Genomic DNA, 12524 nt, shown 5'->3' on the forward strand with positions numbered 1-12524 from the left:
TATTTGACCTACTGACCTAGTTTTTGAAGGCACGTGACCCAGTTTCGAACTTGACCTAGATATCATCAAGGTGAACGTTCTGACCAATTTTCATGAAGATCTTGTGAAATATATGGCCTCTAGAGAGGTCACAAGGTTTTTCTGTTTTTAGACCTACTGACCTAGTTTTTGATGGCACGTGACCCAGTTTCGAACTTGACCTAGATATCATCAAGATAAACATTCTGACCAATTTTCATGAAGATCTTGTTAAATATATGGCCTCTAGAGAGGTCACAAGGTTTTTCTATTTTTAGACCTACTGACCTAGTTTTTGATGGCACGTGACCCAGTTTCGAACTTGACCTAGATATCATCAAGATGAACAATCTGACCAACTTTCATAAAGATCCCATGAAAAATGTGACCTCTAGAGTGGTCACAAGCAAAAGTTTACGGACGCACGGACGCACGTACGCACGGACGGACGACGGACGACGGACACCGCGCGATCACAAAAGCTCACCTTGTCACTTTGTGACAGGTGAGCTAAAAAGCGTGCACAAGACATGCGCATCTCCTCTTGGGAATGAAGCTTCCCATTAAGTTTCAGTGAATATCAGCCAAGTGTTGCAGAGGAATACTCTAGAAATGGATCATACTATAGCCAACTAAAGGGCAACAACTCAGTGAAAAATGTAGATAATATGCACATTTCCTCTTGGGAATAAAGCTTCCTATGAAGTTTCCCTAAATTCCAGCTAGTGGTTGCTGAGAAATACTCCGGACAAGAACTGCGGGACTGACAGACAAACGGACCGATAAACAGATGACTAAATGCTTCCCCTTCAGGGAGCATAAAAACATGTCCAATTTAAAACTTATTTTATAAAAAGGTTAAAATTTGTTCATTTTAAAAGATATTAACATACCCGGTTCTTTTTGGACTATCTGACCTGAAACAAAGAATTGTTTGAAACTTTGGCCTAGGTCAGGAATGGAAAATGGATTAAAGGATAATTTCACAAAACATTTTGTTTTGCAGTCTGCAATACATGAAAATGAAAATGTAATTATCACAAAACTGATTATGATTCTTATTATTTTTCATACAGGTGTGTCATCACAACGTGACATGCGTCACTCAAAAAATTAAATTCACTGTAACATAGGAATTTTACATAAGCAAAATCAGATGAACTATAACACTATTCTTTTATAGATAAGTATGCTGCGGATAAAAAGCACAAAGCAATAAGACACTGAATATGCAAAACAAACAAGCAAATTCAGATAACTGGTATCCCCTGCTGAATGTAATAAAGGTTTCACCCTTGAAAAAAACATTCTCTCCCAAGAAAAAGCACTTCAGTGCAACTGAATTTTGGTCTCCTTTAAAGCAACTCATTCCTAACTAGATTATTGATAAAAAAAAACATTTACAATGACCTTGGCACAAGCTACCAAAACGTTTTTGGGTCTCTATAAATGTTACCTATTAACCAGGTTTGGTCTGCTTACCTTATTCCTAACTGAAGTTATTGTGTGAAAGCCATTTTACAATTTTTGTAACAATAATCTTGACCTTGACCCATGCAACCCAAAATACAACTAAAACCATGGCCTCCATGCAAGCAGTTTGGTTACAAAATATTATTCCATACAGAAGTTACTGAGCAGAAACCATTTTCTATTTGAAGTAACAGCAACCATGACCTTGACCCCAGAGACCAAAACATGTATGGTACCTCAATTTTCAAGAAAGCCATATACAAAATGTATGTACTAAGCCTTTTCACAATATCCAAAGCCAAAATGGACCTATACCATTTGCAAAGAAATACAATACACAGTGAGGTACTAAGGGCCATAACTCATGTGTTCCTCAAGCATCTTCACTGAAACTTGCAGGGCCATATTTACCGATAACAGTTAGCATTATGACCATGTTTATATGAATCTATGTCTGAGATATGACTCATGATGCACAGTAGAATAAAAACACTACTTATGAATTATATGTTCAAAGGGCCATTCCTGGTGGCAATTCCATGGAAATATCCTACAGCAGTTTACTTCTACCATGTTTTATTTAAATCCTCTAAACTGTGTCACAGCTATGGCTCTGGACAGACTAGACGGACATGAGGTGATAGAAATTATAACCCTCCCCCTTCAGCAGGAGATACAAATAAACTATTCAAAAGAGAGGTGAAAATTTCATACATAAACCCATATGGGCAGATTAAAATCTATGTAGTCATCTTAAATGAAATCTACACTTACAATAAATGACAAATTTACATTTTCATAAAGCTGCAAGATGTCACAAAATTTTTGAACACCTGTTATATCATTATTTTACTATGTAAATCTGTACACATACAAGAAAGCTGATGAAATGTGAATCTCTCTAACATAAACATAACTCAACTTTAATAAACAATACCTAATTTTCTTCCTGCGTTTGGAAGATTTCCTGTGTCATGATAATAAATTACTTTATCCTATCATTACACATGATGTTTAACCTTCACCCAGCTAAATTTCTAAAATGGACTGGTCCATCTTTTAATTTTGGCAGTACTATTTATTATTAAGGGGTGTTCACTAAAAATATACTGACCAAACAGCAAACAGTGCAGACCATGATTAGCTCAGCCTGGTCGCAAAGACAGAATCACTGGCCGCCAGCAGGGTAAAGATTAACAATGTCAGACATACTTCATCTTTTTCCATTTCAGGGTGTTACATCAACCTTTTCCTGGCAATTTAAGGCCTAACAAACTGTTGTTAGTTTCTAGCTACTCAACCCCACCTACTGAGAACCTGCCAACCCTAGATTTTAATTTGATATTTGTAAAACAAAATATAAATAATTTAAGCATAACAGTTCCTTGATATTACCATAAATGTTGGTAGATATATTTAAAAACATAGAATTGATGTCATAAGCATCCATGGCTGGTTTTGGCGTTTTGACTTAGCTACCAAACATTCTGAGACAACAGGCCTGACAAAAAAATTTTCGGGGGGTCTAGGCTAAAAGACTGATTACTACAGTTATAGATCGGTTTAGTCACTAAAAACAAAGTTTTAAATAAGAGGTGATTTTTTTTTCTTGCAGTGCTGATAATGTGTCTTACCTATGTCTCTCACTGGATTTGGCGTTTGATTTTCTATGTTCCAGTTCTCTTTTCTTTACATCAAATACTTTTTTCAATGTGCACGCATCCTGTAACAGCAAATTTGTATTCAATATGCAGTTAGTTTTTTCTTAACTAAGAATCTAGTTCAAACACATTTAAAAGCAAATTTAAGACCCACATACAAAGTATATATCAATATCTGGAAAAAATATGTCTGTTTAGTTTTCTTATGTTTAACTGTTTTTTAACAGTATTTCAATCATATAATTATGTGGTCAATTATGTAACCAATGTTTCTGGATTCTTAAGAGAAACTAAGCTGTTTTCACTTCTTCAGACACAATGCCTTCTGTCAAATTGTCATGAAAAACATGTTCTGCCCAGAGATGAAACAACCTAGCTCTGAACTCCTAGTCTTGTATACTACCTACTGAGTTGACTGGGCTGGTTACAATGAAACAGACAGCATACCTTGTATATGAGTGATTTGGGTTCATTGAATGTTTTGGCATTATGCACCATCAATGCTATATCCCTATCCATGTCATCAAAGCTTCTATATTCATTGTCCTGGATCTTCTTGGCTATCATTTTCAAGTCAATTGGCTCTTTTATTACATCATAGTAATTGGGGTACAGCTGGAATAAAGAAATATTTGTGCATTTTGATATAAACATAATACTCACATGCTAGCATTTTACATTTTCTTCTCATTCTAAAACATTTTCCCTAAGCTGCATGCTATCTTCACAAAGCCCTCTTCACACATCAATGGATCCAAGATTTATACTTTCATAAATATATCATGAAACTAAAATGAACTTGAAAAGGCATAAACATAATAGTGACAAAAAAAACCCCACTTTTGCTGGAATGTAAGTCAAACACTGTTCAGGTAATTATTTTTAAAGGCAGAGAAGATTCCAGTTGCCCCTTGAAACATTATTTCAGGCATGAATCTGCACATGGAAAGAACCACTGGCATTCCGCAAGCCAGCTGGATGGTATTCTCACTTGGCAACCCAGGACAGACTTGTATCTAAAAAGGTAAAGGACAAGTGATTTGAAGATACATGTAGTGACTTTAACCACAGGAACAAGTAAGGCCCCAGCCCTACTGTGCTGACAGTACTCACTGTTTTATAAGGAAGTAGATGGAAAGGTTCACTAATTGTTCGATCTCCATCCTGTGCATTCGCAACAGCAGCAAAAAGTCCCTCCAAGTCTTCAGGGTCACACGAATTTTCATCATCACCATCTGGAGGGGGAAGTCCCTTCAACTTAGCACCCTCCTGCTGCACTATATTCGCTATCTTGGACTGAAAATACACGAGGAAAATATCATCTGGCATTGAAACACTACAGGTAGGGAGGTACAGTATTGTTGAAGACAATCACATAAGGTCAGATTATCTAAAACTAATACTTTGTGTTGAAGCAAAATTGCCTGAATTTTGACATATAAAATACTTAACCTTTAATAGGTAAATTACCCAGAAGTACAAATTTGAACCAGATGAAATTTGGAAAATGCTAAACTACAAAAAAAAATTTTTTGTCTATGACTCAAAGTCTCCTATTTACCTGTAACTGTTCAAGAGAAACGTTAGCATCGTCAGGCTCACCATCTTCATCATCATCATCCATAATACTCTTGTTGTCTCCAAATGTTTCTACTAACAACTCATCACGTATCTCGTAATATAGGTCCAACAAGTCTGTAGCATCTATATACTCCTGGGATCCTTTCTGTAACATTGTAAAGTAAGACTTGAAGTACTACCAGTTATCCAAAAATATCTATTTTTACATTCATTAAAAAAAAAAAACCGAAGGGCTATACCCAGCAAATTTAAAATTTCTTTCTTTACATACCTCTCTATATATACACCAGGACAGACAATCAGTGTAAATTTAGAACAACTCTGCTGATAACTAGTGAAAACCTTCCAAGACATAAAACAGAACAAGGGCATACATATTTGCATCACGAAACCCCAACCTGACTATCTAAAGGTGCTTCTCTATGCAGGCATACATGTATGCGTCATGAAACCCCAACCTGACAACCTAAAGGTATCTTCTCCCTTCAAGTATACATGTATGAGTCATGAAACCCCAACCTGACTACCTAAAGGCATTTCTCCATGCAGGCATACATGTATGCGTCATGAAACCCCAACCTGACTACCTAAAGGTGCTTCTCTATGCAGGCATACATGTATGCGTCATGAAACCCCAACCTGACTAACTAAAGGCGTCTCTCCATGCAGGCATACATGTATATGTCATGAAACCCCAACCTGACTACTTAAAGGCACTTCTCCATGCAGACATACATGTACAAATGTTGAAGCCTCAAACATTCTAGTAAATGACCGATACTGTTTTTTATTCCAGTTACACTGACCTTATAGTAAGCTCTGGCATTGTTCACCATGAGTTCAACATCTGCTGTAAGTTGTTCTATTTCTTCATATTCATCCATTTTCATCTTTTGTTGAATCTTCAACATGTCCATTGGTTGTGTGACCACCTCATAGTAATCAGGATTTGTTCTACCAGAATAAAGATAAAACATATACTTCAGAACAGCTGTCAACTTAGTCTAAGAAAAGCATCAGCTTGTCAATTAAACTAATGTATAATTCCTGGACATAGGAATCATGCCAATGAATTTCTTTTATAATGGTGTGTTTACTAGCAGCACATTTATACTGGGGCAAACAGCAGAACATGTATATCCTGACAACATGTGAAAATAACATTTTTAGGGCATAAATAGAACATATATAAATGGGGAGCATTTATACTGGGCTATATGGTAGTACATATATATCTCACATTAGCAATGCATTTGTTTGTATAGCCTAGGTCCCTTGAAAAAACTCAATATGTAATTTAAGTTCACACCATGTAATTCATTTCTACAAGTTTGGGACAGATCTCTTGATAACTGTAAATGAATTATGTTTTAGTAGTATCTTACTCATAAAGCAGGCAAGGTACTGACAATATGCCCAAATTCACTTCATAGTAACTGTTATTCTTTTCTGTAAGTTTTGGACAGACCTCTTGATAACTGTATTAATGTGAATTATGCTTTAGTAGTATTTTACTGTTTGTAAAATTTCAAAGGGTCATAACTCATAAAGCAGGCAAGGTGTATTTACATCCAGACAATATGCAAAATTCACTTCATAGTTATACTTTTCTGTAAGTTTAGGCCAAATTCTTTCAAATTTGTATGTGTTATCCGAACAAGGCATTTATTAGTACTGCACAATAATACAACTTTCTGTAAAATTCAAAGCATCATAACTTCTAAACAATGACTGCATTCTTGTCCTGATATTATGCACAAGTTCACTTCATAGTCACAAATTTCTGTAAGTCTGGGCCAAATCTTGTTTAACTTTAGCAGACAAATATTCTGGAACAGACACAGACAAATTTGCAACTATATGAAATGTAGTCTTTTTGAAACAAACTTCAAATACATTTACAAACTCATTCAAAGGCTGTAACTTATGCAAAGATTTTCCTAACTTTCTAATAACTTTCTAATCATTTAATATAATTCTATTTCCAATTTTACAAAAATGGAATTCACTTATGAAAAAATCAAGGTTTAGAAGTTTATGTTTGGGTAAAAAATAAGTGAGCATCTAAACAGTGTGTAAAGGCCAGAGACCAAGATATGACCATGTATTTCAAACCAAAATATAAATTATTAACATTTAATACATAGCTTACATTTACATTATTCAAACTGATCCAATATTGCTGTTTGTTTGTTTGTTTTGTGTTTAACGCCGTTTTTCAACAGTATTTCAGTCATGTAACGGTGGGCAGTTAACCTAACCAGACTGAGTGTTCCTGGATTCTGTACCAGTACAAACCTGTTCTCCGCAAGTAACTGCCAACTTCCCAACATGAATTATCAGAGGTGGAGGATGAATGATTTCAGACACAATGTCTTTTATCAAATCGTCACGGAGAACATACGCCCTGCCCGGGGATCGAACTCGCAACCCAGCGATCCGTAGACCAACGCTCTCCCTACTGAGCTAAGCGGGCGGGCGATCCAATATTGCAAACTTTTAAATGTATAGTTCCCTAAAACCACAAAATTATGAAATAAAGACAGCTGTTGAAACAGCAAACACTCTACTGGGAAACGTCCAGTAAAACGCATATATCTTGTATGACAATGTGACATTATGTAAACAATATCACCCAACTGAACCATGTGACCTCTTGTATGCTCTGCCATTGTTTCACATCATAGCAGTGTGCCTTATTTGGGAATTATAAACACGTAAGTTTTATAAGTTTACAATTGCAAACACAAAAGCAATGTAACTATACCTTCTTTTTGGTATTCTGATAAAGGATTCACAGAGTAGTTTCCCCTCCTCTGATTTGTAGTTCCTTATTGTCTCAAACAGCTCTTGAATGATCTCAGCCTGAAAGCAGATATATCATCTCGTTGCAAAATCAAAAAAAAGTTGTTGCAAAATGATATATAATTGATGACAAATTTAGTTTTTCTCCCCAAGATCAAAACATTTCAATAAAGCAGGGCCCGCCCTTTGGTTAAAAAAAGAATACCCACATTTGTCTAAAAAACAAGAGGACCATGATGGTCCTGAATCGCTCACCTCTTCCCACATGACCCAGTTTTGAGTATGACGTCGTTTTTTCTATTATTTGACATAGTGACCTAGTTTTTGAGCTCATGTGACCCAGTTTAGAACTTGACCTAGATATTAATTCTGACCAATTTTCATGAAGATCCATTGAAAAATATGGTCTCTAGAGAGGTCACAAGGTTTTTCTATTATTTGACCTATTGACCTAGTTTTCGAAGGTACGTGACCCTGTTTTGAACTTAATCTAGATATCATCAAGGTGAACATTCTCACCAATTTTCATGAAGATCCATTGAAAAATATGGCCCTAGAGAGGTCAAAGATTTTTCTATTTTAGACCTACTGGCCTAGTTTTTGACTGCAGTGACCCAGTTTCAAATTTGACCTAGATATCATCAAGATGAACATTCAGACAATTTCATAAGATCCATTGAAAAGTATGGCCTCTAGAGAGGTCAAAGATTTTTCTATATTTGACCTACTGACCTAGTTTTTGACCGCAGTGACCACTTTCGAAAGTTGATCTAGATATCATCAAGAGGAATATTCAGACCAACTTTCATACAGATCCCATGAAAAATATGGCCTTTAGAGAGGTCACAAGGTTTTTCTATTATTTGACCTACTGACCTAGTTTTTGAAGGCATGTGACCCACTTTCGAACTTGATCTAGATATCATCAAGGTGAACATTCTGACCAATTTTCATGAAGATCTCTGAAATATATGGCCTCTAGAGAGGTCACAAGGTTTTTCTATTGTAGACCTACTGACCTAGTTTTTGACCGCACGTGACCCAGTTTCGAACTTGACCTAGATATCATCGGATGAACATTCTGACCATTTTCATACAGGTCCTGAAAAATTGGCCTTAGAGAGGTCACAAGGTTTTTCTATTATTTGACCTACTGACCTAGTTTTTGAAGGCACGTGACTCAGTTTCGAACTTGACCTAGATATCATCAAGGTGAACATTCTGACCAATTTTCATGAAGATCTTTTGAAAATATTAGGACCTCCTAGAGAGGTCACAAAGTTTTCTTTTAAGTGCTAGACATACTGATCCTAGTTTGTGACGGCACGTGACCCAGTTTCGAACTTGACCTAGATATCATCAAGGTGAACATTCTGACCATTTTTCATGAAGATCTTGTGAAATATATGGCCTCTAGAGAGGTCACAAGGTTTTTCTATTTTTAGACCTACTGACCTAGTTTTTGAAGGCACGTGACTCAGTTTCGAACCTGACCTAGATATCATCAAGATGAACATTCTGACCAACTGTCATAAAGATCCCACAAAAAATGTGACCTCTAGAGTGGTCACAAGCAAAAGTTTACGGACGCACGGACGGACGACGGACACCGCGAGATCACAAAAGCTCACCTTGTCACTTTGTGACAGGTGAGCTAAAAAGACATTTTTGAGATAACCATTTGAAATATAGACAAATTTTACAGAACTTGTGTCCAAATTTCAAAATCCGTCCATCTTTTTAAACTATCTGATTGGGGCCAATAGTAAATGGTTCATGAAGGCAGGAATGTTATTACTTTCCCATTCATTAATTTCTATAGATCATATGGATTGATCTTAGCATGTGCTTCTTATATTTAATAACGTCCCTCACACGGCAAACCCTCCAAATCATGACATTATTATGCCATAAATTTTCGATACCATTATTATGTTAACATGCATATCACCATTGTTCACTAGGAATATAAACTAAAATCCTCTTAAAAATGGACAAAACTATTAAACACTATATTAACAACATGCATTCAACATAACCAAGCTCAAATACTATACTGATACTTGACTCAAACAATCACGAGAGCAGAAAAGTGTTTCTAAACAAAAACTTCTGCTTCATAAAATATTTACAATTTTCTATTGCAGTCCTTTTGACAAAAGTGATGTTAACACATTTAACGACTGAATTCTCACAACCTGAATGATGCAGAGGAACACTTTCTGCTCTAGCATGTGTTTATTCATAATCAGTTAACAAAAATGCAGAGGAGCACCCCAAACTTCTGAACCAAACCAGGGATAGAAACTATAAAGATGGATTACAATGTAATAAATGTACAGGCATGCTGAAAAGGAAACGGAAACCACAAACTATTAATACAGCAACTAAAACTGAAACAGAATATAAGTTTTATAACTACAGGGGTACAAGACTTTCTTATACACTGAAACAGACTATAAATACATTACATCCTACCCTGGTTTGTGAATATGAGCCAGGTTATGTAAATATGATTGAAAAGTTAAGATTATAACTAAAAGGGAAGAATATTTAATAATCAAACATTTTTTAACAGACTGGACTACTAGTGGTAGCCTATTTTACATGGGGAACAACTCCTGAGCAGTAACAATTCTTAACAAAGTATTTAAAATGATAAAATAAAACTATGTATGGTGCAGTTCAACTTAACAAAATGACTATCAACCAAACAAATACATACAGTAACCAAACATCAGACTACACAAAACTTCAACATTTATTTAAACATTAACTGCTGCACAGGAGTCTGAAATTCTATCAGTGCGACTCCAGAAGTCTACCTTAAAAAAAATATACCCCTTTTGTCAGCATGCTCGCTAGAATTTGATCGCCCTGATTCATTTCATATTTTCAGGTGATCCTATGTTTCTCACATTTCTGTTCCTGGTCATTATTTTACATACAGGGGATATATTTTGTTAAAGATTTACTTCTGCAGCCTTATTGACAGAATTTCAGAGCGCTCAAGCCAAAGACGTTTGAGCGAACAGTGATATGTCACTCTCATTGTTTTTGTTGGTATCACACTGACAGTCACATGTCATATGGCTAATTTCCAGCTTTTCATGGTGCATGAAGACCCCAGGTGAAGAAATGTGTTTACCTCACATGAAGAATTCTCCACCCCAAGTGAGGCTCAAACCCACATCAGTGAGGGGTAAGTGATTTGAAGTCAGATATACCTTTACCACTTTGGCCACTGAAGCCCCTATTAATTTATAGTTTCTCTTTTTGAAAATCATTGAATCCATTTTTTTTTTTAAACAAAACAATGAGTACCAAACATTTTGTTTTTCCAGATTACAAGTAATTTAGATACTATTATAAAAACAACGATGCTGGAATTTTTTACCTGACTGTCTCGAACATATAAAACTTTGGTCCAAACTCACGGATCATAATTATTTATGGAAGTCAGTTTTTGTAATATTCTTGTAATGACAATTTTGTGCAGACTGAATCATGCAACCAAATAAAGTAAAATCTCTGCATTAGGCATCAATTTTCAAGCACTTAACTATTATCATTCTATTTTCATCTTCTTTTTTTAAAATTATATTTTTGCTCGCAAAGAACACTTGAAGAGGATTATTAAAGTAAACTATTGTTCTAGAAGAATATATGCCCACTAGTAAAAGAGATTTTACATTAGTTTACAAAGATAATATATTCAATAAGCAATCCCTTTCTAATAACAGATAGGTCCAAATTTCAAATAGTTCTTTTACTTTTTCTCAGAGTAAAAGCCTGGACATTTCTAAGCAAACACAAATACTTCTCATCTAAAAGTTATTTGTGGCATTTAACTACAAATTAAAAGTGGCACACCCATGGATCTATCAATTTGAAATTTCTGGAACTTAACCTTTAGCCTGTTGCCTGTAAGTGATTCTGCCTTTGCGACCAGTGCAGACCAAGATCAGCCTGCACATCATGGTCTGCACTGTTCGCTATTCAGTCAGTAAATTTTCAGTGAACACCCCTTCAAATGATAAATGGTACTGCCCAAATGATGGACCAGTCCCATTTTAGAAATTTAGCAGGGTAAAGGTTAAATATATCAAGAAAGTACCTCAAAATGTACTAGTTGTTATTTTGTTGTATTTCAAGCCCAACTTCAATGATCTCAGTGTGTTGTCAAATATCCCAGTGAAAAAAGCTTATAAAATAAATACAGCATTTGTGCACCAGTAACGCAAAATTAGAAAGACATTGCTTACAAATCAACAAAATTAAGAAACAGTCTTTAGCAAAAATCAGGAAGTATAACAACATCTATACTGTGCTACTGCAAATTCAAACATAGTACATATTTTCTTTCTTTAAGCCAGTTGTATTTTGTAATGTATGTGTATCAAATAATAATAAACAACAAAATTATAACTGTTTTCTTAATTATGAAATCATGTTTCATCCTGATCAGCTGATCAAAGTGCTTCATAACTTTTAAACAAGATCTCATTCAATTATCACAAGATTAGCTCCATGTCCTTTTCACAGTTTCAGATCCATTCTATTTTACCAATCTTTTTTTTTTCCATCACTGAAAACATTTCAGTATCAACATGACCCTAACTTTTCTTCAGATACTGCAATTTACCGTAGATACTCCTGTATAACGCATATTTTTTTTACTTCCAGGACAGCTGTGTGTTACACACAGGTAAACATGATTTTCCAACTTCAAAACAAGTTTGTTCATGATGTTTGCCATTCTGGTAAAGGGAAACTACTCTCTGCGCTGTCCAGGCTAAAAATTAATATTGCCGTTATGTTCCGCAGTAGATAAGACTAGACTATTTTTCCTTAAACAAAATTATTTTGAAAAACAATATCAAAGAGCATAAATATTATGATAATAATCAAAGATCGAGAATTACCTTTAGCCAAGATCAAACTGTGAACAACAAAACTGACATAGGTGTCACTTTAATTGCAGAT

General features: G+C 35.3%; 2 protein-coding genes across 26 annotated transcripts in view; one reads left to right on the forward strand and one right to left on the reverse strand.

Annotated features, from left to right (window-relative positions):
- Window positions 1-12524, forward strand: part of LOC123528430 (ectopic P granules protein 5 homolog) — a 307990-nt gene that overhangs the window by 193838 nt on the left and 101628 nt on the right. The gene's annotated exons all lie outside the window — the stretch shown is intronic.
- The window catches only part of LOC123528557 (protein polybromo-1-like), a 100475-nt gene that overhangs the window by 77428 nt on the left and 10523 nt on the right, over window positions 1-12524 (reverse strand). For 19 of the 22 annotated variants that reach the window (XM_053522079.1, XM_053522071.1, XM_053522074.1 and 16 more), the window contains 8 exons: window positions 7501-7598; window positions 5540-5687; window positions 4714-4878; window positions 4266-4448; window positions 3600-3767; window positions 3126-3214; window positions 2429-2458; window positions 912-935 (listed from right to left, as the gene is read on the reverse strand). In XM_053522079.1, the coding sequence (XP_053378054.1) occupies window positions 912-935; window positions 2429-2458; window positions 3126-3214; window positions 3600-3767; window positions 4266-4448; window positions 4714-4878; window positions 5540-5687; window positions 7501-7598 (905 nt within the window). The remainder of the gene's footprint in view (window positions 1-911; window positions 936-2428; window positions 2459-3125; window positions 3215-3599; window positions 3768-4265; window positions 4449-4713; window positions 4879-5539; window positions 5688-7500; window positions 7599-12524) is intronic. The other 3 variants (XM_053522069.1, XM_053522067.1, XM_053522077.1) reach the window with 3 other exon arrangements.

Source organism: Mercenaria mercenaria, chromosome 13, assembly GCF_021730395.1.
Source record: "Mercenaria mercenaria strain notata chromosome 13, MADL_Memer_1, whole genome shotgun sequence".
Lineage (NCBI taxonomy): Eukaryota > Metazoa > Mollusca > Bivalvia > Venerida > Veneridae > Mercenaria > Mercenaria mercenaria.